We start from the raw sequence: 27431 nt of genomic DNA on the forward strand, positions 1-27431 counted from the left end.
AATTGCGATCCACCATGATTTTTTATCATTCTAATAATTAGATCATAATAGTCTGACCTTTCTCTCTGTGGTGAACAGTACAAATTATGGCGCCCTGCATCATACAAATTAACCTCTAGGCAGTATTATTATAATAAAGAAATAAATGAAAACATAAATTTCATACAACACTGAGCTAGCAGCCAGCACCTTTTTAAAACTATTAGAGCGTTCTTTCAGATACATTTTGCCATAGTGGATAGCCTACTTAATAAAATACAATCATTTAATATCACTACTCAGAGAGGTTATATGCATGTAAAACTTGGTCTCCCACATAACAAGAAAAATACCGATTAAGAGCATCTGAGGACAGGGTGCTGAGGAAACTGTTTAGACAAAAGAGGGATTAAGTGCAAGAGGCTTGTATAGAGGAGGTGAGAAATATATACCATATTTTGGTTGGAAAGCCTTCAGAGAAGCAACCATTTGAAGGCTTAGTAACAGATGAAAGGCTATTATTAAAATATATTGTATGTAAATAGGGAACGCATGGACTGGATTCATGAAACTCTGGGAATTGCCTTTTTAAGAGCACTGTTGGACAGACATTTTTGGAAACTACTTTCTTTACTGTGTTCTTCATAATACTGATACTGTAATTAGATCCATCACTGGTCATCTAACTATGAACCATAAATTACTAAATGTATATAAATTATGACCCAAAACATAAATAAATGGATAACATTTACAATAACAGTGGAATTTATGAAATTAAATTGTTTAGATTGCCCTAAAAACTATACATGCCAAACAAGAAGAACATTCCAGACAAGGTACAAGGAACACAGATTATTCTCAACATTAAAAACTGGAAACACATATGGGATAAAGAAAATACCATGAAAATAATAGGAAAAGCCAGAAGAAAAAAATTGTAGATAGTCTTGAGAAATATCACATATTCCTAGAAAGCAAACAGTAAACACATATCAAGAAATTTAACACATCACAGTAATCCAATTTTCAAAGAAAAAATAAAGATACTTAGAAAACAATCACATAGCAGCATAAATACCATCCCCTCCTTTAGAGAAACATACAAACTGTTCAAAGTGTGATTTAACATTAAGACACACTAAGGTAAGAAAACAATTTCATACACACAACTACATATAAAAACGAAACAACTTACTACTAAAAAAATACTTTTTTTACAGATAACCACGTATAGGTGTGCCACAAAAAGTTTACAAGGTTCATAAAGTTTTAGTAATGAAACATTTTATTACAAATGCATAATATTTTAGAAAATAACAAGAGTGATTGGAATTCTTTGTTTTAAAACTAGATTGCAATAGCTATGTAAACCCATCATACCTGAAGATGACTGCATACATCTGAAACTTGTAGTTCATTAAACATTTAGAAAGTGTTTGTAAAAAGTGACTAGTAAACAAACATCAAGTATCTGAAAAATACACTTTGGGATGCTGTTCTACAGAATTATAATGCAGTTGTTGAAGTTGTCCCCTGATATCCATGGTTATAATGGGTGTTTAGTGTATTATCTACCAAAATATTATTACATGGCTTTTTCTGTATGCATCCAAGTAAAGATCTTGAAATTCTCACATCTGCCACTTTTATTTTTTTGTCTGTCAGTAACCTTTGTATTCTTCTTGTCTTCAAAGATAAGTAATTTAGTGTCTCTACTGTCCTTAGAATCTTCTTTCCCCTGTGTCTTTGGTTTCCTTGCACTATAGGTTAATAATTCTATGGTATCATCTACTGCCTGCCTTCATATGATCTTTTCTTTGCTTGTTACATGTAGCATTTCTTTCAAAATACTACCATGGGTGTTCCTTTTGTACATCCGTATATATCTCTTCAGACAACCATGTATATCAAGCTGAGTTTCTTCATCTCTCATTTATGACACATCTATTTCTTCTTATTTTTATGTCTGCCAATATATCACTACATGACAGACTCACAGCAACATGAGCACTCACTGCATTATATATATGTGTGACAAATTTTCAAGGATTTTCTCAAATAGTACATGGTTGTAAAAGTTGTAGGCCTACTGTTCATTTTGTATCAGACATATCATGTCTCAATACCTGCTTTCATTTGTTTTATACATTGGTATATTTCATTCCCAGTACTATGCACTTATTTTAAAATTTCAAGAGCCAGATAAGGAAGACTGATTTTTTAAATACTGAATCCTTCCAAATGTTTTATAAAATTCAGATTGTATATACTGAAATTATGGATATCATGTTCAAATGAACAGTCAGGCCAATTACTGAATAATGTTTTAATCAGTAATTTCTCTTCTTTATTGATGAGCTGGTTAAGATGCACATTCACTCTCAGAATTAAAATATTATATATACATAATTTACTCATTATATACACTTTTATATTCTTAACTTTTATCATGGTGTTGGGGCAACTTTGTGCATAATTTTTTCTCTTTTCTTTTCTTATTAACCCTTTACTGGTGATGTGGGTTTTCTGTAGCACTAATAGTGACAAGAGGTCTGAAAGACTACTCTAGTTTTGGTAATCTTATCTGACCTCAGGTTTATTCAGCATGAAAGTCAAACATCAAACATATTTTGTGGGCACTGTCTGTTATAAGTATTTTGCTGTGGAGTCAGTTTTACTAATATGAAGAAGAATGTTGATACCACTGAGAGACAACACCACCACAGTAAGGGCCAGCCTTCTGGGTAATTTCTCACTATACCACTGTTTATAATTTTGGAAACACTATTGTCTGTTCTTGTGGCGTAGGATAATATCTTTAATCCACTGTTCATACATGGACACTCTTGTGTACACCCCTGGAGTATTACGGCGACCACAGCCAATGCCAAAGCTGACAATTCCAACCTGGTACCACTGACCACTCTGTTCACACACTAAGGGGCCTCCACCATCTCCCTGAAATGAATTGTTGAACATACCAAACTAATATTATATTTCTGTTGTTTTATAGTGTAATACAACAAGAAATTTCAGGACTGAAATTTCTCTGAAATAATTACCTAAATAAGTATGTGGACTTCTAAATAATAAAACAATAATTCTGCCATCATACCACACTGAAGTTGTCATTTGAATTACCAAAATGATTAATTTTTATTACAACTTGTCAAAGTTCCAGAGCATTAGACCTTTGAAAATGTCTATAACTGCTTTTCAGTAATTTTATTTCACACATTGTAAATATTTTGGTAAACTATATGTAAACGCACGTGCTCACACACACACACAGAGTCAAAGCAAATGATCAATATTGTCAGCAGCAACTGTTCAAAAAGAAGCAATACATTCTTAACAAGAACTGAATATATTCATATATGTATATGCTAGGTAGACAGTGAAGAACATTCTAATACTGAAGTACCAAACAAATTGACAAAGCCATAATGTGAATTTAATTATATTTACATGAACCAAGTGTTCCAAAACCAGCTGACTGTCCACATTTATAAATCAAGTAGTATTCATTTACCTTACTGTATGCAATCTTAATTATGAAAAGTACATAGCACTGATACAGGAAAGAATATCAGCTTCTCATTTTCTAATCAGAAATTGGAGTTATAAATAGAATTTATTTACAAATTGCAAAGTCTTTGTTGAACTGAAACATACATCACATGCATCCCTGTCCTTTGCCCCAGCACAGATGGAGGTGTTTGGCAATGAGTAACTGCTTCCAAACTGCTGTCTTAGTGCCCTCTCACAGGCTGAGTTTTGCCACAATGGAACTTTCACTTCCTTCAGAATAACAGAGTGTTCAGATGCTGAAAAAATGACAATGCAGTGCAAGAAATATATTAACATATCTCCGATGGAAGATTATTGATATTTTTACTTTTTAAAGGACTAAAGTTCTGTTTTAGGAAAGATTTCTCTGTCCAGAATTTCTGTATTGAGTGCTTTATTTGATGTAACAAAAAGACTAAGTTTAATTTGCTGTGAAGCAAAGTAAGTATTCCTCCTTAAACAGATAGTGCAAACATTCCAAATTAAGGCGTGTGCAAGCTACACAAGCATACGTCGTAACATATTTATATTTTACTTTCAGACCGCCGACCCCATCCCGTGATGACACAGCTGGTGTGTGCTTGGATCTCAGCTGTTGTATCTGGGAAATTGGAGCCTTGTTTAGGCAAGCAAACAACATCAATGTTGGGTCTCTGTTTGGCAGGATGTCGCAGATGAATTAGAGCGATGTCATGAGCAAGGGTTGCGTTGTCAAACCCTGGATAAAGCACCACACTTGCTACATCATACTCCTCATGACGTAATAACTCTTGTGTTGATGTCACGTCGTGTTCTCCCAGTCTCACTTTGAGAGCCTCCCCTCTAGTAGACACACTGAAATAAATATCACAGTAGCATTCTATAAACCATGGCAGTTAACAAGGAATTTGTAATGTGACAGGAAGAAGTAGACCAGATTGATCAACAGTTATGAGTAGTGGAACAGGTTCAGAAATGGGAAAACCCCAACAAGAATAAGAAGCAGCAGGAGAAAAATAAAAAGAAGATTATACAGATGAAGCTTGAAGGAGAAGAAGCAAGAGGGAGATCAGATTAACATTTAATTAATAAGTAGCTTCTCAATATGAACACTCAGTAATTCATTTGTATGTAACTTACTAATCATCTACACAATGCGCTGCAGTGAGAACCCAGCTTTCATCTAGCAGTGAAGCCCCACATACATACAGGTCATCTGGCTTCTCTAACACTGCTGCCTGGAGGAATATAAAATTAAGAAGTCACAAGAAATTAAAGTATAAATCCTTTGAATTTTCTGACTATGTTCATATGAACATACATCTGTACTTTACATCAGACACAGGAGAAATAGTATCATATGACTCACATGCCATGGCCACTCAGAAGGTTCAGCAATTCCATCCTTTCCAGAACCATTTCCCTTTTTGCCACACCTTCCTTTGTTAGGTCGTCCTATGTTGGAAGGGAACAGTCCCACTGGTTTGGCTCCTTGTGGCACAAAGCAGCATACATTGGACTCAGACAGTCCACAGTAGCTGTATGGGCTTCCTCCACTGTGAGAAGGAAATTCAGTACTGTATTTGTTAAAGCTATATTGTTCAATGAGCTAACCACAATTAAAAAATGATCTAACATTTGTTGACAAAATTTTATATATTTTTAAATTCTATTATGTTTCAGGAAAAAACAAGATTCACTTAATGAACAATCTTCATTAATTATTACCTATAATGATTTAATTTCAGCAAGAGTTTGGGTCAAAATTACTTTCTTATCATCTGCTCTAAGAGCTTTCAATATCAACAATAACAAGCATTCCATTCTTTAATATTTTATGCATTTCATTGTAAACCTCAGAGTTGTTGGTTATTGTTGTTCCCAGTTATCAATATTTACATTTTGTAACAATTTTGGTACCAGCCAAAGAAGATTCAGTGAGGTCTGTAATCATGACAGATCATAAAAGTGGTCACAGATTCTGACACTAATAGGAATATAATATCAGACAATATAAAGTATTATTTTAAAACAATACAATTATATGTAGCAGAGATACAAACATATACTAAAAGAGAGAAATATGAATTACAAGCAGCTGAGATTCCTGAGGGAATACTGGGAAAAACCAGGAGAGATAGAATTAGGAAAACATATGTTAGGGGAGAGCTCAAGATGGAGGAAATATAGAACCAAATTGAGAGAAGTAGATTGAAATGGTTTGTATGCGTTAAAAGAATGGATGATAATGGAATACCAAAAAGATGATTGAAATCAAGATGAGTGGAAGGATACCAGTGGGCGGATCACCAAGTTAAGACGGATGGTGAGAAGAGAGGATAAGACTGGAGGAGGGTAAATGTAATGCAAGAATGAGCAGATAGATACAGTTGGAGACCTGTTCAAAAGTCAACCTACAAATGTAGAAACAATGTAAGAAATAATAACAATAATAAAGTAAGAGGCCAAAATAGATGAAACCTAAAAATTGAGAAGAAACTAAATATAAGCTCGTTTACATATACTTGTCTACCTCATGACACAAGTCCAGTATTCCATGCAGTCACAACCTGCAGAATGGCTGTGATCTGCCTCATTTGTCTCAGGTGAATCTGGTGCAGGTTCTGCAGCTACAAGATGGAGCCATGTGAATGTAGTTACCAGGAATATGACCTTTGAACTTCTCATCCTGCATGCACACACATAATAAAGTTGTTTTAGCATGGGCTTACACTCATAAGCAATCATTTTAATCAATCTTTATAATTTGCTACTCGGACTTAATGCATATGCGTTCACAAAGAATATTTATCCCATGCATTCTTGGTAGACATGGCTGGGGTTTCCCATGGGCATTTGACAGGTCCAGACTGCCCAATGAATGACTTAAATGAGAGATGGTTTAAATTAAAAATACAACATTCTGATATGAATCTTTAAAATGCCCTTTGAACTGTATAGAATCATAAGAATCTCCTAATGTATACAAAGTAGTAAAGCAGTACCGCTACATGCCACACGTCGTTTGTGGGGAGAGGCGGTATAGCTCCTACTCATTCTTGACCTCGGCACTAGATGGGGGTCAGTGGTCAGCATCACACCCTGGCTGCGCTTTACCCATGGGAAAGGACCCCGGTACCCATTGTAGAGGAGGCTGGGTGGGCCCCAGAGCTGATCTAGACGCAGAGGCTAGAGGAAAAAATCCTCTGCCCCCGTTGGGGATCAAACACGAGTCGTCCAGCCCATAGACAGTCACTATACAGACTGAGCTATCCCAACTCACAAGCTCCTAATTTACACATACATATTATAAATTTATTCTTTTTGTAAAAGAATCCAAAGGTTTTAAAATAATGTTATTGTACCTTTAGATAAAAAAGGATACTCCTATCACACTATTTGTTTTCCTATTGTTCTTCACATTCTAACTTGCAATCATCTTTATTTTCTTTCTTCTATTACTGTTATTTGGTCTCCGCATGTGATGTCACTGCTTTGCATTATGTAATTATGACTTATAATTTCTGCAGTACTGTAAGCACATCAGTTGTAAGCTGTGTTGTGCTGTGGAAAGCAAGTGGGTCACTTGAGAGTCACCTTTATGAACAATGTAACCAAAACTGGCGTCATATCTGATGCCAGGTAGTAAATAAGCTGTACGCAAAAATTACCTTAAGATGGGGGGGGGGGGGGGGCAGTTACTTTTATTTAAGGGATGAATTGGACTATCGTGAAGAAACTGTGTCAGGGGTGGACTTGATTTCTTGCCACCCCTGGACTGAATAATTTGCTGCCCCTTGGGAGGAGACATCTCATGGAAGTATCACATCAAGTGAAAAAGTAATACTAAAAATTTGATTAGAGTAAATGTGTGTGTACAATTTAGTTAGACAAGAAGATATTGCTTATTAGAGAAACATACTAAACATAGTTGTAGTCACTGCTAATCCACGGCCTGCCTTCATAGCAGCAAGATTCATGACTGTCCATATTTGTTCCGTGGCTTATTCTCATGCATTTTTCCAATCTCTGAAACTTCCCCCCACCCCAAATTGCGACCCACTACTAAAAGCATGGCACTGTCCTCAGCATACTGTGCCATCTACTTTTTCAGTGAATGAGCTAAGTTCGAGGAGTTCTTTTTCCATTCATCAGCGACCATTTAAAGATGGATTCCGATAGATAGCGCATTTGATCTTTTATGAAACCAGCTGTTACATTCTGATCAGCGCCATATTTTTAGACGTAATCCTTCATAAAGCAATTTAGAACCCAATCCACTGCATGTTAATCAGTTTTAGTTGCTGTGGACGAAAGGGGTGCGTACTTTCTTGCTGGGATGACACAGACGTCTGCACTTAAAATGCCGACACAGATGGTTAAAAATGACATGTGAGACATCAGTATTATCACGAGCGTTATTATACATTCATTATTATTAGTGTCACTTGACCTGATCGTCTAAAGAAATGCTCAAGTTTACGCGTTCACTTCAATGTTTGTTCTGCTCTTCAGTCTTATCTTTATTTGTTTAAATTTGTCAGTCTAATCACAAAAGTTCCTATTAAATATTAAAATATTAAAATATTACTATAATTAACATTTAAATATTTAAAATATAGAACTGAAACATGTCGTGTAAAAAGTGTTGATCTAATGTAAATCGAACATTTCGATAGAGATCATCATTTAATATATTTTAAATATTTAAATGTTAATTGTAGTAATATTTTAATATTTAATAGGAAGTTTTGTGATTAGACTGAAAAATTTAAACAAATATATATTTTCACAAAATGACGCAACTTTATCATCTTATCTTTATTGTTTTTCAATATTCCGCCCCACTGAAATAACCTTTTTCTACAGTAAATCATTCTCACACACACTTAAACGCAACAGGCCACAATAGAATTGTATACAATTTACTACTTTACGCAACAGTAATCTGAAACAAAGGACGTGTCTCGTTTAGAAACACTATTGTTTTACATTTGAATATGTATGTCATTTAACAATGTCAGTGAAAATTTATTTTCCTATCACACTCTGAAATCTGATACTGAATATTTGTATCTTCTCATCAACAGAAACTGCGAGTTTCCGTGATGATGTATAAAAAGAAGATCTTTCAACCTTTCCGTTGTCTTAAAAGAGTCCACATAAGATGATTTGTATCTGTTTGAAAATGCTGAATAAGTTTCATTAAATTTGACAGTAACATATGAACATTGAGGTCTAATTATCTGTACTCTTGTTTTCAAAGCTTACAAAAGACTCGTAAAAAGGAGCATATAATTGTGTGTGCGTCTGTTATGTTCCCCCCGAAACAGTACGAATGTATTAATCTTTATTACAATTAGTGGGAGGTTTACCTCACACTCTTCCTTACAAATCCCTGCAGTCTGTTACACCAGTACGGCGCTCATATAATTTTGACGTAAAGGAAGGGAAATGCCATGTAGAATGGAAGATACTGGAAATTCATTCTGAGAAAAATTTATGTGACATTATTTAATTTAAAGTGCTTTAACCTTCCATTGATTAAGGCAAAGGCAGAAATGATAACAAACAATAATCACACAGCCCGGTTATCTACTTCTGTCCACAACCCACACAACACTATTTGTGTGTTGTGTTATATCTGGGACTTAGAATAAACCGTCCTTATTTCCCTAAGCACCATTAATCAAGCGACTTGTAACGGAATATTTTCCTGGACACAAAAACCGAACTTTGAATAACACGTCGGTAAACTTCGCCATTAATTTGCTGAAGACTCTCGTTTAACCATTTGTTTTCACTTTAGAAACACCCCCTATTTGGCTTTGGTACGGAGACAGAATAAGAACCACAAAGATGATTCAAATTTCATTTAATCTGTAACAAAAATGGTGGTTCCAGCCGACCGGTTTCGTTACAGAGTCATGCATTCTCCTTTACTACGCTCCCTTCTTCGATATTATTCTTCATTCGTCATTTATGTTCTCATTCCGTGCTACGTGATCTTGATTAGCGTCAAACACTAACCTGATAGCCTGAAGTACTTAACCTAGACTCAGTTTATTTACTTTGCTACAGTTTAGAGCACATTTTAACATAAATAATTTTAACTGCCGTTTTATTTACACTTATAATTTTCCTACGTTAAGCTATTTTCTTGTTACGTTCGTCATTTTTCTTTAACTTCTAGAATTCTCACCTACAACATAAATAATTATAAATGTAGAATGGTACGAACATGTAAATGTAAATGAAACCGCAGTGTTACTTTTGAACAGCACTGGCATCAAGTACGGAATCGCGAAACCATGACCGCCCTACTGCAAAGAGTGACGTGGTTTTCTTCTGACAGTGAGATATAACATAAACACGAATTAGTTACTACTTGTTTACAATTCTGGGTATTAATGTACAGTAATAGGGATTAATTCCCTTGTGGTACTGGCATTTACTGTATAAACCAGGTGAGGATCGGGGACCTTAAGTGACCATGCTACAAGCAGAAGTGTGGTTATTATCTGTGAGTGCGATACACCACATACTACGTCAATCATGTTCCGCGTTCCAGAGTTACATAACAGATGTGGCTCCACGGGTCATCCTAGTACGCCCACTAGAAGGCCTGTAATTTGCTACAAAATGCATCCTGTGTTCCAGTGGCGGAGCGTGACTTTTTCAAAAATGTTAGCCAAATCCCAAAAGGGGGGCCATGAAAATATTAGCAAGAGTACTTCATCTTCATGGTACACAATCACAACTTACAACACACCACACTCGTACGCAATTAAAACCAAGAGAAATGCAAGGAACTGAAGTCCAGAAGAAAACCACGTGAAACCCATACATAAAAGTGGGTTTATTTAGCTCAAACTCTTCAACGCCGAATGATAGAATGATTAATGAATCGGAAAGAATGTGAAAGGAAGCGATCGCTGCCAAATTTAATGTACTATCTTCAGAACAGCTGGCCTCCTGGCCGGAATATGGACACGGGACCTCCCGACTACGAAGCAGTGTGCAGATCAATCGACCGCGACTCTGTGCAACTTTCGCAGCTGATAAAGCCCTGTGAAATAATTTCAATGCAGGAATATCCTTAGCGAAAATTGAAGAGATTCACTCATATTTGTCGATGACGTCAGGGGAAGGTCACGCAAGCATCCTCCTCGTCTAGCTCACTTTTCCTCTCTGAGAGACCCACTGACCCACATCCAAGAGGATTTCCCTTCTCTTGCACAACGCCCCACCCCCTCCCAGCCTCCGCGCCGGTAGGAGTGGAAATGTGCGCTTCAAACACGCATTTTCTTCGTGATTTCGCATCCCGCGTTTGTGAATTTCTCGCAGCCATTTTTTTCAGGACTAATTATTGGACACAAAAATGATACTTTCTTTGTATTTCTTCCAGTTTCAGAAATGTTTCACTTAAGAAAGGAAAATGGCCGATACATACTTCGTCTTTTAATACACGCTGGTCTATTTACTTTCGACTTCACTATTATAGCAATAATTAACTTATTACCAACTTTCCTTTTCTTTAATGAACAGTATTTGTCAATGCCGTAAACAATGAATTTGACTAAAAAGTATTTTTAAAGAATCAGCTTTTCATACACAACATCATTTATTCAACATTTTAATAAATGAATTTAAAAATGACATATAATTGAATTTCGAGTTGAAAGACCGTTCCATTATGTGTTGATTAAATGCATCAAGTGTAAAGAATGTGTAAGCAAAACTACAAAACACCAAAACGAAAGACTCTTTGATTAGAAATATCCATGACTGACTTTGAACGTTCTGGATCGGCTTGGTATGGTTTATTTGAGTGCCAGACGCGGTACATGGTCTGGTGCTTATGAATCTTTATTGTTTTACATTCAGAGATAATAAATTTAAATAACGGATACAAAAATACCATCTGAAACTTCCTAATGTTACAGCCTGACGTGAAATAGGGTCGCCTTTACCGAAAAGAACTTTTACATTATAAAGACAAAAAATTGAGATAATCGCACCTCTCCTTAAACGTTTGAAGTTTTGATGGCGGTGGAATGTGTCTTCTGGGGTTGTGACCGTGTGTGTGGCGTCTCCTTGAGACTGAGGCGATACGTTCCTCTAAAACGTCATTAACCATCTAAAAGAAATACATCACACATCACCATAGGCGAATATCTCTCAAACTTCTTGATATTGCAGCAGACAACTTATGATATCAAGAGAAGGTTTCTGTTGAATGCTTACAGTCAGACAAATGCTAAGAAGTTGAGGGCACAAATGAGATTTCAGGGTGCAGTGAAGCGAAGAGCTGAGGGATAGAGAAGGACGGAAATGTAACAGATAATTTGATGGTTAAGAAAATTACAGATTATATAAAGGAATATCAACAGAAATGGGGAATTTACGTTGTTCGAGTGTCAGAGGGCAGACTAACAAATAATCCAGGGGCCATATAGGCCAAAAGGAACGAGGGATCTGGAAAAACCAAGTAGCTCGAGAAAGGGTAAAGACGGATCATAACGCACCAAACAACCAGCACTTAGAAACGAACAATCAGAGAATCAATAAATCGAACAACCAAAAATTACTGAACGAACAAACAACTAGAGATCAGACAGAAATAATCGGGCAACCAAGGAACCCAGCAGCCAGTTAGCATCTGAACATTTGGCCCGAGGACAACTACACAGGCGGATCTTATGCAGTGTGGCACTGGAGAATAGAAAACTGAAAACTACAGACTGCAGAGAAAGTTCAGCTGTTGCATCAGCAGACAGGGGGAACATAAGTCCCCCCGTGGGTTTGATGTCGATTTTCACTAAAACCGATTACATTCTGGGGCCACTGTTTGGTATGCGGTTCAGCAATTGTACAGAACGAAGGTGTAGATCTCTGCTCTGGAGTCAGTCGCACATAAAGACGTCATCATCGGTAGTTCGTAATACAACATTTCTATTAGAATGCGAGATGATCTGATGGGACGTGTTTGCAGATGAACTTTGGAATTTTATGTTTCTTTCTGAGCGAATGTTTCACACTTTCACTTTGATATTCTCCTCCTCATTCTTCCTTGCAAGGCACGAACAGATCTTGACACGTTCCGAAATACATTAACGTCTCGTTCCATATCATAAGCGGTCGTTTCAGATCTCTGTCGCCTGCAGATCTGTGGAGGCCTATAAAGAATGCACCTCTTCGTCAGTTGCGTGTTCTGTGACAACCGGAGAATTACTTCACGCAATTTATCCTGATATTGTGAGACTGAGGTTTCAAGGCAGCGAGAATGATGATCTGGGTCTTGGCGTCATGCAGACTCGTCGGTAGATGCCACCGTTTTGTAGGAACTGTCTCAATCTTCAGAAAACCGAGAACAGTAACATCACCTCCTGATATTCTTTGCGGTCAACTAGAGGTTGTCTTCAAAACATTTCTTTCGACTGAGTTCCTTTCTCTAGCTTGCGGTTATTCCTTTCCTTTTTGCCGTTTTAATTATTATCTCTCATTTCTATTTCGTATTCGGAAGTTCCCAAATTAAAATCCTGACAAGTTTTCGTGCTTTTCCTCTGTCCTTCCAGGCAAATGCAGGTTAATAGAGGCCTACCTTAAAAAAGGCAACGACTGCTGACTTCCGCAACCTTTCTACCTTACCAACCTTATAATTCAACGTTATTCAGCCAATATTTATTTGTTTATTTAACGACGCTTTTTAGTAGCTCAGACTATATAGCGTCGAATGAGAGGATAGTGAATAATGAATTGGAAAGGATATGGAAAGTAGCTACTGATGGCAAAGTTAAATACAAGGCAAATTGTTCTCTGGACATGGACCTGTAGGCTCAACGCACCAACACTCCCGAATAAAGGACTCGTTTTTAGGCGCGTTCGCTACAAAATGCTGCATAATTACGTCTATTAACATCGACATGGCTGTCCGTTCGTTTTTCCGAATGTAGCAATTAGACGACCGCGGAACGATTTTAACGAAACTCTGTATTCTGGAGTTCTGCTAATATTTGTAGACACATCCCAAATTTCATAAAAATCGGAATATAAACGTAGTTTATCAACGCGAAAATGTTTCGAATAAAAGTTATATAAATAAAATGAATGGTTATAATATGCAGTACATTAGAATTCTTACGCTAATACTGACAATTCATACAGTTAGATGCACAGCAGCCTGTAACACCAGCGAAAGTACTCAGGTTTATTTCAACATAAAATGTAGTAGAATGTGATAGACATTCGAAAAATATGCAACTTTTATCAATGGAATTTATTTTATTTATCTTAGAAAGTAAAGTGATACAAAGGCGACCGCACAAAATCTACATTTAGCTTTCAGGTTCATGGCTGTAAGTAGCGAATCACTGGAGTCAGGCATGTAAAATTCCGCATGGAAACAAGCCATAGGCGTGCCTTTTTCCTGCGGAGACGACAGTCAAAACTCTTACTTACGTAGTTAGAATTTGTATTTCTAAACATTTTACACAGAAATGGAACGCTGAGTTGAAAATACATTAATTTATAATTCCTGATAGCCTCATCATATACAAGGACTGAAATTTTTGAAAGGAAGTACATGTAGACCTAATCAGTACTTTCTAGAACGTTTTATTTGGAATTTGTGTTAAATTCATTGCGATTTGACAGAGTACCTACTTTCGTCAGACTATTACAAAAATTGTTTAATTTTTTATGTCGTTTAAATCTTTCCATGCTACCGTTTATTTTATAAGGAACTTATTTCTTTTTCAAATTTTCTTGGAAACTCTCACTTTCCATTACTGACAATTAAAAACAATTTCACATATATATTTATCTTACTTTCATAAACATTCAGTATAATATTTATTAATTAATTAAAACTTAGAAGGCAGAATCAGTTAAATTTTCATCCTCGATTTGGTGACATCTTCCTCTATCCCACCTCAGCACTGCATACAGTAAAAGTAATTTGTCCTTGTATTTAATTAAGTATTCACCATATCGAGAATGTTTCAAACGAAAGCTGTAGATCTTAATGATGATAGATTTTATGTCGTGAATGTCTACAATTTGACTGTAGTCTACTGTGGACAACTTGAGAAATTCGAGCTCATTATAAAGTATGATTTATAAATGACCGGCACACGCTAAATTTAAATTTTTCCGACAGCCCTCCAAAACCGATAATCCATTTAATATTTTTCGAGATGAACCATGTGGACAGATATGACATCCTCTTATTATGAACATATTGCTAAAAACGTGTAAATCATTTTGCTTTCGTTAACTGAGACTCAAAATGTACTGACAGGTGTCGGTCAATAATAAGGACTAAATTTAATTTCTTTACACCAATATTATAATTACTAAAGGTTATGTAAGTCTCAGGGTATCTTACCTAGATGCTGATCCGCAAGTAGGTGAAGGACGAATGAACTGTGTCTCTCTCTGAAGCAATCCCGTAAGACACGTCAAATTGCACGCCCGCGAGGAGGTTTGGAGACAGAAATAACACGGTTCTCGATGACGGACAGAAGGCGACTGAGGAACGTTTGTTCCACAACGAAACAACTTTCTCGTTACAGTGAAGGTATAGAAGGGCGGAAGGGGGCATCTCTCTAGGAACTTCATATTGAGGCTGCGATTCTGAACATGGCTGATGAGTGAAGGTCGGAAACTTCTTTGTAACGACAAAAATAAACAGAAAAAAAATTGCACTGCAAAGACAAACACGAAAGAATTATTCTAACCGCATCTGAAGAAGTGAAATCCTGAAAGAAGTTTCAGATGATGACGATATTGAACCACATTTCAATAGCTTTAAGCCTTTCCAGATAAAAAAACCCAGTGAGTTTACGATGATTTGTCTGTTATTTCTATCACTATGCAGAATGTTCAGAAGTAGGCTACAAGTTAAGACCTAATTAACCAACAAATTAGCCATAGGTCTACATCCACCTAGCAAACAAGTTCACTAGTTGGTTAAGTGTTTTTCTCACTGTTACTCAGGCAGCCAATAAATGATCTTATGACACCCGAGGTTCCTCACCGTAATCAAAACACCAACCAATCTGATCCTGACGTAACAACTTCAGTTCAGTTCAGAACTTTACAACCTATATTTCTCACAAACATATTTTAATATTATCTTCCCGTCTCCCAAGTAGTCTCTTCCTTTAAGTTTTCCAATAAGTATTTTAAAAGAATCTCATTTTTCCTACTTTCCTTCTACATGCTCCACTCCTGATTTAGACTAACCTTCCTCACAAAACTAGCTGAAGAGTACCTATGGATTCTCAAGATTTTACCAATCTGTCTGTTCCTTCTCTTTGTAGGGCCAATTAAATGGGATAGTGCAAAGATAAGATGGTTTCGTATTCACAAATAAAACAGCATTAGCCCATAGTCTTGTAATTTATCGATGTGCCAAGAACAAGAATCAAACTGAATATGCAGCGAACTCCACTCGGCCTTCTCATACTCAGATTCTACGTATTATGATAGGTACTCGTACTGCTTTCAACATCTGGCTTGTTCCTCACATTATGCGCGGCGAAGTAAACAAACATTCGTACAGGGCATATCCGACGTCATACCTTCACGTGGACCACTTTCGGTCTGCGGGCAATAGTTGTCCACCCATGATCTCACACCTTGAACTGTCAGAACCCATTGCATTGTTTTGCAGGAAACAGGAAAGGCGTATTGTTATGTATCAAGTCTGATTAGCTGCATGTTCTCAACGTATATTCCAACAGACTTACGTCTATGCTTTTTATATCTTATTTGCTTCCAGTACATGTAATTTACGTACAATGGACAGGCCATGTCTCTCTACTTGTCTGTAAACCATATTACATCTTCGAAACAATATTATTCAGCTAGTATATGTAGGTTCTACACGAAACATTTTCAGCCAGACTTAGTATTTGCATGTGTGAGCCATCTATAACACGTATAATACGCGATGCCAAAATCTAACGTCATCATCATAATCATAATGCTGAAGCTGATCTAATTTCTTCGGGAGTCTGTGATCTCTTCGTCCCAGAATTTGTTATTTCAGCAATACTTGTGACGACTGAGGTGAGTGACCGCTTTAACCACAAGGTAAGAATCCCCGGTACCATTTGCATTGAAGACGAGAAGGGCTTCAGAGCCAGAGTTTGGTTCTCGGTAGAGGCAAAGATTTTTATATTCAGGACCACAGCCTCCCATTCAATTAGTATGCGGGGAGCTTCACCCCGAAGCAAAGCGGCCAATGCGTGAAAGGGAGATAAGTTACTACACACGTTTATACTCAAAATTTAGGCGCCTGAACGCGCCTAACGATAGCTCGTGATGTTAAAGGAAGAAAGGAAGGAAAAGAAAAGAGAAATTAACACAATAAATATAGAAAAGAAGAAAAAGGTTATAGTTGGTGACTGCTGGTATGCAATCGGATAAACATATCTACTGAGAACTTCCAGAAAGAATGCGGGCCGATTTCAACGAAATTTGATGCCATAAGCGCTGTTACAACTATAAATACGCTATTTTTGCTTTTGATTAAGATTAATCGCTTTCGAGCTAAAATAGTTTCTTGACACTTTCGTCACTTCTCCACAGAGATAATCTATTATTGGTTGGCTTCTAGCTAGTATCATGACGTCTACCTCATGTGATTGGTGTGTCATCAACACACGATAACGGATCCTAGAAACAGTAACCAGGTAGAAGCAATGATCGTTTAAAGTAAAATGGCGTTAGTTATTTTTTGTGTAAGGAGTAAATAAGGCGAAGGAAATGGATTATTACGAAAGAAGTCACCTTTAATTTTAATGATTAATTTTAATCATATTACAACAGTGAATGTTTATCGAAGTAAGCGAAACTTAAGTTATGCAGTTTTTTTTAATGTTTCTCCAAACACGCTAAATAAATCCGTTTACATAACTTTTTTCGCCCAAAATGTATTGATGTATTGATGTTTAAATTGCCACATGTAAATTGCAATTTTTCGTAAAATTTTCCTAAGTTAAATATAATTAAAATCGGTTTACCATTTGCTCTTTTTTTTGTGCGTGCGGTGGAAGATGACCATGCTCTGCGTCTCATCAGCCACACATGAACACACCTTACTTATTCCCACCACAGATCTTCTTCCACTTGAAAGCGAATCCTCTGTAACCTAGATACGAACTGTCGATTGTGTATAATTAATGCTGGTAAAAGTCATCTATTACGTAGTACCGTGAGAGGGGGTGAGTGTGGGGAAAAATACGGCCGACGAATAAATTAAATTGTGTACAATCCACAAGACCACATTCCAAATCTGCCACAAGTTCCGAGTGTTCTCTTTAGCACATGAATCTGAAGACCCCTTATGAATGATGCTTTTCGTTTTACAATAAATACGACTTGCAACAGTAAGGTCTGACGTACGATTAGGCAGTCCGAAGGTAGAACGCAGACCAGCACGAGGGCAGACACACGTCAGACGACCACTTCCTCGTTGTTCCTCGTTGTCGTCCTGCAGGGGAAGGCTGAGGTTAGAGGCCGGTTGAAGCCTATCAGTACAAGAGAAAACACAGACTGACAATATATGGGAACAAAGTAAGGACGGAAAATATTCGGAAATTTGAAAGTAGAAACAACGATGAAGAACCATACAGCAAATGTAGGCTTCGTAATTTCTTCACCTGAACTAATCATGATCATGTAAGATTTGAGGTTGTCACGGTGAGGATGATGAAGATGATGTTCTGGGTTTAAACGCCTCGGTTTCGATGGGAAAATAATATTTATGACTATATTGGAAAAATAGGGCGTGAGCATAAAAGATGTGAATGTTTGTACTGGATTAAACTGGCTTATCAAAGGGTCCAATGGCGGGATTTTGTAAACGCGGCAATGAACATTTGGATTTTATAACAGCAGGGAATTTCTTGGTCTGGTGAGTAAATACCAACATTGTTTAAAAAAGCTCATGCAGCATGGAGTTTAATTTTTATTTTGTTTTTAAAAATGTTCAGTAAAATTATGCATACCTTCACTTGAATTTTTTGCAACCATCAGGCATTACCACTACGACAGAACAATCCGCGCATCTACTGCTGATGGTGACGTCACTAAGTCGAGAATATTGCCAGCCTGTAAGAGAAACTAGTTCACAGCAGAAAACCAGGCTACGGGCTCGACGACCGGGGTTTGATCCCAGGCAGGATGAGATTTTATCTTTGCCGCGTCTGGACCATCTCTGCAGCCCATCCTGCCTCCTATAGATTTGGCAGTGGATTTTTTAGTTCGTCGGGGATAAAGCGGTCGGTGCTTGAAGCTAGAAAGCAACTCAGTTCCATCTAATGCACAGATTAAGAATGCATATAGCTATGCCTCCACTCCGCCATACGTCTACAGGGCGATATACTTAGTGAAGCATCTGGGAGAAACATTACTAAAATTATTATTGCTGGTATTTAATACCATCGTCACATCACCTGTATGCAGATCTTCTAATTTGTCGCTCTCAGAAATTCTAAAAGCATCTGATTTCTCAATTTAATTTGCATTCCACTTTATTACCTCCTTTATTTAATTTGGCATTATTCAAGACAATGTCTCGCATTTTGTGTTATGAGTTAATTTTTAGCTTCGATCATCGCATGTCTTTCTTTCGTCTCTGCAATATTCATTCCTCTCATTTAATTCTGCGATTTACAGCGTCCATCTTTGACGTCACACCTGAGCCGTATACAGCACCATCTCTCAGTTGACTTACGAACAAGTTCACCCGACACTACCAGAGGCACTGAATGATCCTGCCTCTATGCAGTTGTATATTCCAATAAGAGGTGGCAGGCGAATCAGCTCTTTCTCTTTTGGCTGCTGCCTGTCTTTGTCGTCTGAGTTACTCTCGCATAAATTACAGGGTAATATATCGTGTTGAAATGATACTGATTATAGAAGTTCAGGAGTAATGTATTTTGGCTTCTCTAGAAGGGCTGTAACACCGTATAAAAACGGTAAACATTATTGAAGTTTTAGAAGGACTTGCTGCGTCCATCACGTTTTTCTATGTAGGGTTTATTAAGCTTTCTTAGAAACATACCATGTCAATATGTAACGATTACCGACGTTTCGGAAGCATGTGCTGTCTCCTTTCAATAATCGCTCATTCTGGGTGTAGCAGAGTATCAGAATTTCAAAGTTTATCAGCGTTTTGTAAGAGTTCTCCCTCTAAGGAGATGTAAACCAAAAATGTGGTCGTACGTAGTGTTTCGATACGATTCTGTTGCCATAAGGCTCCACAGGTAGATGAACCAACGTGAGAAACTGAAGTCCCGTTTTCTATCCTGTCAGTTGTGTGTTATGCATCACTACCAGAAGCCGTAAGAGCTTCCTTCCTGCTATGATTACTTCCCAAGGAATCTGCGTAACTTTCGCCAACTAGTGTCAGGTATGGACGCTGTAGCATCTTTCACGATTACAGTAACAATATCACAGGCCGTGATAAATAGACTGAGGTCACGGAGTGTCAAATTTCTTTTATATCTTCCTGTAATTTAATTTGTTCTTCTTGACAAAAATATTTTCGTATCGTATTTCAACACGTGTCGCAATCTTCGCTTAATACAGGTGGCACAGGCAGAACACATTGCATACAATAACAGCTCACGAAATATGATGAATTGGTCGTAAGTGAACTACAAGCAACTTCATGGCTTCTGGACATTTTCAATCAGAAATCTAGATGCTGTGGTGCAGGCGTTTATTATTTCCGATGTCTCAACTGAATTATCTAGAAATCTGTGCTGTGGTGACATTTAAGACGATTTTAGTGGAAAACAGATGTACGAGTGTAGAATAAATAAAATGTCTGGTTTTGGTATTACATTTGTTTTATTTGTTCCTGTACATTCTGTCACTGAAGAACACCAATTGAGTAGGAGTAACAACAGATTTAATGAGATTGTTTATAATAGGTAAAATGTGATAAATGAATACATACGTAATTTCCTAGGCAAAAATCAAGTTCTACAGAGTCTATTTTTAATACCTTTCTATTATATTGATATTTAATAAAATAAAATAAAAATACGTTCTGCGTGCAGTCTCATACTGTTCGAAAACAGATTCATATTTGTTTCAAGGCCAACTGCACATAAAAAGTCGCAAAGACATTCATCTGATTTTGTAAACAACAGAATAGGGCAGCGTGATATACCTGTGACCTCAGTGTTATCTGCGAGCAATGATGTCATGTGATGGCCCAGGCTTCAAAGTGCTGTCCCCAAAAGCTCCAGAGACACGTGACAAGTTTCGTACCAGAGTCAAGGGATCTTCCAGAACAGCACCAAGTTCCCCACACTGAGTCGTATCCTGAACTGTGAAGGATACTGAAGGAACTACAGATACTTGCAGAAAAGAGGGATCCACAGAATCTTCCAGACTTGTGTCTCGAAACGGAGGAGGAATAGCTTTGTTCTGCAGTAGTACAAACTGAGGTTTGATCTCATAATTTTCAAAATCTCTTGAAATTATAAATGGAGGCAGAAGTCCGTACGATCCTTTGCTGGGCGTAAATGGCTGATGATGTCCAATCTGTCCTTCAGTACTGTGAGATGTTGACTGACGATCGGAATGTTCCTTCTCATGTGACAGTCGAGATGATAATTCAGGATCAAAATATTCTTCGTTATTTGGTGGAGCAAATTGTGGTTCAAGACCATAATATCCTGTGGTTAGAGATGGATATCGAGAGTCATAATAGTCTTTCTTAGTCAGTTGTAAAGACGGTTGGTGATAACCATATGAATCTTTATTTAGTGGTGGATACGGAGATTGAGAGTTTTGGCATACCTTGTTATTCGGGAGTAGAGATGGAGGTTGTAGACTATAGTATTCTTTAATATTTGGTGGTGGGGATGGAGGTTCAGGACCATAAGATCCTTCGGTATGTGGTGGCGGAGATGGAGGTTGAGGATAATAATAGCCTTTGCCACTTGGAGGTGGATATTCAGGACCGTTAGATCCTTGGTTATGTGGTGGTGGAGACGGAGGTTGAGGATAAGAATATTTGCCACTTGGAGGTGAATGTTCATTACCGTTAGATCCTTGGTTACGTGGTGGTGGAGACGGAGGTTGAGGATAAGAATAGCCTTTGCCACTTGGAGGTGAATGTTCATTACCGTTAGATCCTTGGTTACGTGGTGGTGGAGACGGAGGTTGAGGATAAGAATAGCCTTTGCCACTTGGAGGTGAATGTTCATTACCGTTAGATCCTTGGTTACGTGGTGGTGGAGACGGAGGTTGAGGATAAGAATAGCCTTTGCCACTTGGAGGTGAATGTTCATTACCGTTAGATCCTTGGTTACGTGGTGGTGGAGACGGAGGTTGAGGATAATAATATTTGCCACTTGGAGGTGGAAGTTCAGGACCGTTAGATCCTTGGTTACGTGGTGGTGGAGACGGAGGTTGAGGATAATAATATTTGCCACTTGGAGGTGGAAGTTGAGGACCGTTAGATCCTTGGTTATGTGGTGGTGGAGGAGACGGAGGTTGAGGATAATAATATTTGCCACTTGGAGGTGGAAGTTGAGGACCGTTAGATCCTTGGTTATGTGGTGGTGGAGACGGAGGTTGAGGATAAGAATAGCCTTTGCCACTTGGAGGTGGAAGTTCAGGACCGTTAGATCCTTGGTTATGTGGTGGTGGAGACGGAGGTTGAGGATAATAATATTTGCCACTTGCAGATGGAAGTTCAGGACCGTTAGATCCTTGGTTATGTGGTGGTGGAGGAGACGGAGGTTGAGGATAATAATAGCCTTTGCCACTTGGAGGTGAATGTTCATTACCGTTAGATCCTTGGTTACGTGGTGGTGGAGACGGAGGTTGAGGATAAGAATAGCCTTTGCCACTTGGAGGTGAATGTTCATTACCGTTAGATCCTTGGTTACGTGGTGGTGGAGACGGAGGTTGAGGATAAGAATAGCCTTTGCCATTTGGAGGTGAATGTTCATTACCGTTAGATCCTTGGTTATGTAGTGGTGGAGACGGAGGTTGAGGATAATAATATTTGCCACTTGGAGGTGGAAGTTGAGGACCGTTAAATCCTTGGTTATGTGGTGGTGGAGGAGACGGAGGTTGAGGATAATAATAGCCTTTGCCACTTGGAGATGAATGTTCATTACCGTTAGATCCTTGGTTATGTGGTGGTGGAGACGGAGGTTGAGGATAATAATGGCCTTTGCCACTTTGAGATGGAGGTTCAGGACCATAAGATCCTTTGGTATGTGGTGGCGGAGACGGAGGTTGAGGATAAGAATATTTGCCACTTGGAGGTGGAAGTTGAGGACCGTTAGATCCTTGGTTATGTGGTGGTGGAGACGGAGGTTGACGACCATATTCTTTGTTGCTTGAGGGAGGAGACGGAGTTTGAGGGCTATAATATCCTTCGTTACTTGGTGATGGAGCTAGAGAGTGATGGCCATAAAATCCTTTGCTACTTGGCCGTGGAAATGGAGGTTGTGGTCTATAAGATTCTTTGAGATTTTGTGATGGAGGAGGCTGAGGGACGTAAAAGCCTTTGCCATCTAGTGGCTGAGAGCCATAAAAAGTTTTGATATGTTGTGGTTGATGACTATTACAGCATCCATTCTGGTCTAGCGAGGTGTTTGAAGTACGGGTGATCAGAAATTCGTTGCTATCTGTAGGCAAGTGAGGAAAATATGTAGGGAAACTGTAGGTATGGCTATAATTGTCCGAATTGGATAAAAGATCACTCAATTTCTGTTCGTCTGGATAATATCTTGTGTTACCAAGAAGTGCTGATGGTTGTAAAAGATTGTACGAAAATTTATTTTCAATTGTTAACTGAGATTGAGGATTAAAGTAATATTCTTCAGGGGATGTTAATACAAAAGGAATTTCATATGGAAGCAAGACTGCGTTGTTTCTCTTACCACGCCGTTGTGCTGGACCAACTTCCAACATAGACCATCTGCCCGATGCTTGCCCTGTCACATTTGCTCTCGAAGTAGAAGTGGGGATGTCATGACCGCGACGAGGAAGCAATGAAGTATGTTGTGTGAAGAAAGACGAGTTCGGAGGTGAAGCGTGTCCTGTTCCGCTCTTCCGGTTCTTCCCATGAACCAGACCTTGTTCCAATGAATAGCTATTTGGATCCCTCAACTCTGACGAACTGCCGACAATTGGCTGTACAAAAATCGTTCGTTCAGTCTTGTCTCTTGTCGATTCAGCATTGATAGACTCTTCGCTTTGTAAACACTGGCACAAAACTGACAACAGAATCAGACTATATGAAGATTTTGGTAATGCCGTCATCATTCATATGAAAATATTAGCATTTCTTAGTGTTGTAGCTAGAACTATATTCTTGTGCACGATGTCGGATGGAGACGATAATGGACTGTGAGAGATATCGTCCAATGTGCTTTAAGTAAGTTGGCAGAAGACGTAAACAGATTTTCAGACACATAAACAGTAAAGAGTGAGGGTACTAGGACATTTATAATTTCTCTTCATATGTCCCGCCCATTTGCGCCATAGTGGGAGGTGTTGTTGAAAGGTCCCACCAACACCTATTAAATAAATAATCAGCACATTGGGTAACATGAAATTCTTACTCAATCTGTTTTCTATCTGCTTCATTTCTCTCTTTCTCCTGCTTTTATTATTTCTGTCTAGTTTGATTTCCTTCTTTCCTGATGCTTAAGAGGAAGAATAATCAATATAAAGACCACCATACGCTGTGAAACCACACAAAAGTATATGTGAATAATTTAGCTTCGATCCGTATCGGTCCAGCGCAAGCAATAATTTATATGAAGCTTAGATAAAAGTTATCAACGTTCTTTTCGGCACCGATGTGTCCAGACTGGCTCTGGGATTTTACCAGTCTCCCATCCAATGGCTACCAAAGGCATTTTCCTTGGGAACAAAGCGGACGGAGCGTGAAGCTGTCAATTAACCCACATATAGTGCCTGGCATTCGTGGACTTCTACCTGGACGCCCCGTACATGATGTGATTCACTACAGGGACCTTTTTTTAAATGTAAGTGTCATTAGGTCGCCCTGATGATAGAGGCAGTAAGCACCTATTAATCGTCGGCAAACTTCTACAAGATAACACGGTCCAACTTCCCAGTCATATTTAACCATCGAACTGGATTACGTCAGCACAATTAGGCCCGTGAGATCCAATTAACCATGTTCAGTGAGTAGGGATTTCCCGAACAATTTAATGGCTCTGCTGAGACAAAAAAATCGTCTTCATTTTTTGCTAAAATAGAACTTAAAGAAGTAAGTGATCTGGATTATCAAGAAATCTTCTTTTCTTTTGTTCCAGTTACTTCTCCTCCTACCTCGGCTTCTCCTTCTATTTCATCGTCTACTTTTTCATTTACTTCTGCTTAGTCTTCTTCTCCTCTCAAATTTATTGTTCTTTCTGCTTTCTTCTTCTCTACTATACTTTTCCTTCATTCTAGTCCGTAATTTTAAATAATGTGAAATTTGAGGTTCTCACGGCAGTGAATATGACGATATTGTTCTTTTAGGTCATAACGCCCTGCAGACTCGTAGGAAGGTACAAACGTTTCGGAGAAAATGTTTCCATCTTCAGAGCTGTCTCCCTCTTCAGCCCTACGTATGGAGAGAGTACGATTGTACACGGCACCACAACCCATAAGAATATATTTGAGCATCATCATTAATTTTCTTCCTGTTCTTCGTCTCTCCCGGCTTGTGACGCATTTCTGTGGCAAGATCGAAGTCTAAAAATTGCTGCGTACGTAGAAACGTGGATGTTCGCACAGAACGAAATTCAAATCCCGGGATGTAAGGACATGGCGAAAAATTGTGTCCTGACCCAGGGATTATTTCGAATGCTCATTACATTAAAGGGGTCTTCAGGATTTTGAAGTAAGAGGCAAGTCTTCCCTAAGTAAAAGTAAACGAAATTTGGTAGAGGAGGTAGAGATTCACGCATTCTTGTCGTTATCGCCTGATGTAGGCGGGTGTCAGAACTGGATGGACTGGTGGTTACTGCTCAGTGGTCAGAATAAATCCAAGTGTCACTTTATACAAGTGGACTTGGTGCAATTTATGTATTGCACACCATTGTTTGTTCCCAGTCACGACAATTTTAACATGCTATAGGAGACGCATTTTATTGGACCGCGATTTTCACTTCAGCAAACAAAACGTCAGGATTTTTACACAGACACCGCATTAGCATGTTAAGTGCCTGTTGTTACTTATGGCCGGTTCGACCGGGTGTGTCAAAGATTAGTTCTCACTTTTAAGAAGAGTGATATCGTGTCATTGTCCTTCCTTCTGACTATGGGGGAAGCAGACTCCTTCTGCCCTTCCATCAATCAAACCTAATGTTTTATCTCAAAGAATTTAGGTCTAAATTTGAAATAAACTTATACCCAAAATTGTCTTGTGAAATTCACCCTCGTCGACATTTGTTGAATATAAATATTGCATATGAAATTCCGGTGTCCACAGGACAAAACCTTCAGACCAACATCAGCGGGATGAACGAAGATCTTTTTTGTATCGATGGATTTCTGAATAACACGAGTATGGACAACATACAAAATATATTTGCTTCGTTGACTCCTTCTCTAATTCCTCCCTCATTTCTCATATTCTACTGGACCCTCCTTTTTTCCCCCTCGTTTATTGTTCCTTCACCTCCTTTCTACACACGTCCACTTTCCTTCTACTTCTTTTTCCTTATTCTTCACCGTTGTGGGACCAAGCAACCAGTGGATAACATAACAAAGTTGCAAAGAACTATTTGGATGCACTGTCCTGAAATAATACTGCATATACGCCTATAATTGATTAATTATTGCAACACAAATAAGTTGCAGATTGCAGACACATTCACTGTTCAGCAGTTGGCAGAACTAATGACTTTCAAATTCGTTATAACCGTAAATTTAATATTATTTATTTACTGAATATCTGACAACGAATAAAATTTTAGCGATCAAAATTGGGCGATTCTGGTCTTGGTTTACAAGAATATAAGCTCGGGGTTAAAAAAAAGTAATACACAGAGATACCCTCGATCTGAAGAACAGAAAAATCCCAACGCCATTAACAGCAATCGAACCTCAGCTGTCGTTCCCACAATGGCCGACTTATTACGTATGGCTCGAGGCACAAAGGATCCACACGTTAATCCGTCGGAACACTAAGGGTCCATCCAGACTACTCGTACTTGGACTAGGCTAGCACCGCAGAGACTCCGGGTCACTTTCGCCGGGGTGTGCAGACAACAACTCCACCGACACTCTAGCGAACCCCACGAGCCCAGGGCTTCGTGTTTGGCTGGAGGCTCGTGAAACCGTCCACATTTACGAAAGCACACGAGGCGGCCGAACACGAGCCTTGAGGGCCACCAAGGAATTTAAAATGCATATAGAACCTAGATATTCGGTACTTGTAGTAGAACATGACTGAAAGAACGACAAATAATGTAAACCCACGTAGTATGTAAATTCTTGTACTTACGACCTGAATTTTAAAGAGAGAGGCAGACACAAATAAGCTGATTCATAGCGATTGGGTCACGACAATTCAGTCACACACGACTGTCACACTACTGTAAACAAAGCTTAACTCTTATGGGCTTAAATTCTTTTATTAATAAATTAATCTGTCACAACTACAACGCATTTAAATCCTAAAATCCGTGGGTTTGTGTGGATGTGTCGTAAGTTATAAAACAGAGAATTCTAAATATGGATGACACAAAGCACGAGGCACACCCCAAAACCTGCCGAATGTCTACCGATGTAGAATTTAAGAGATTCTTTCCCCGAAGTTTGAAACACGACTTAACACATTTTACAGGCGCATAAAGCTTACTTTTGTGCTTCAATTTCCACGAATA

The 27431-nt window shown here is 38.3% G+C and overlaps 2 protein-coding genes across 7 annotated transcripts in view; both read right to left on the bottom strand.

The window, feature by feature from the left end:
* Nucleotides 1-924: 924 nt before the first annotated feature.
* LOC110836031 (chymotrypsinogen 2) overlaps nt 925-27431 on the bottom strand; it is a 51050-nt gene continuing 24543 nt past the window's right edge. The window contains exons 1-8 of one of the 6 annotated variants that reach the window (XM_087357143.1): nt 17565-17922; nt 11553-11671; nt 6065-6220; nt 4901-5087; nt 4672-4769; nt 4088-4386; nt 3658-3809; nt 925-2940 (exon numbers count right to left, since the gene is read on the bottom strand). In XM_087357143.1, the coding sequence (XP_087213269.1) occupies nt 2767-2940; nt 3658-3809; nt 4088-4386; nt 4672-4769; nt 4901-5087; nt 6065-6220; nt 11553-11671; nt 17565-17567 (1188 nt within the window). In that variant the 5' untranslated portion in view covers nt 17568-17922 and the 3' untranslated portion in view covers nt 925-2766. Of the gene's footprint in view, nt 2941-3657; nt 3810-4087; nt 4387-4671; nt 4770-4900; nt 5088-6064; nt 6221-6896; nt 7096-11552; nt 11672-14920; nt 15208-17564; nt 17923-27431 lie in introns of those variants that run through there. The other 5 variants (XM_022076829.2, XM_022076833.2, XM_022076830.2 and 2 more) reach the window with 5 other exon arrangements.
* LOC147872331 (uncharacterized) lies at nt 20382-24137 on the bottom strand. Its single transcript, XM_087357141.1, has one exon. The coding sequence runs from the start codon at nt 23845-23847 to the stop codon at nt 20740-20742; it is 3108 nt and encodes a 1035-aa protein (XP_087213267.1). The 5' UTR covers nt 23848-24137; the 3' UTR covers nt 20382-20739.

Source organism: Zootermopsis nevadensis, unplaced genomic scaffold (assembly GCF_977971745.1).
Source record: "Zootermopsis nevadensis isolate Lab colony 2312 unplaced genomic scaffold, Znev_1.0 Znev_ptg000028l, whole genome shotgun sequence".
NCBI classification, from domain to species: domain Eukaryota; kingdom Metazoa; phylum Arthropoda; class Insecta; order Blattodea; family Termopsidae; genus Zootermopsis; species Zootermopsis nevadensis.

Excerpts from the sequence above, each read along its gene's own strand:
- LOC147872331 (XM_087357141.1), bottom strand. The coding sequence starts at position 23,847 with ATGATGACGGCATTACCAAAATCTTCATATAGTCTGATTCTGTTGTCA.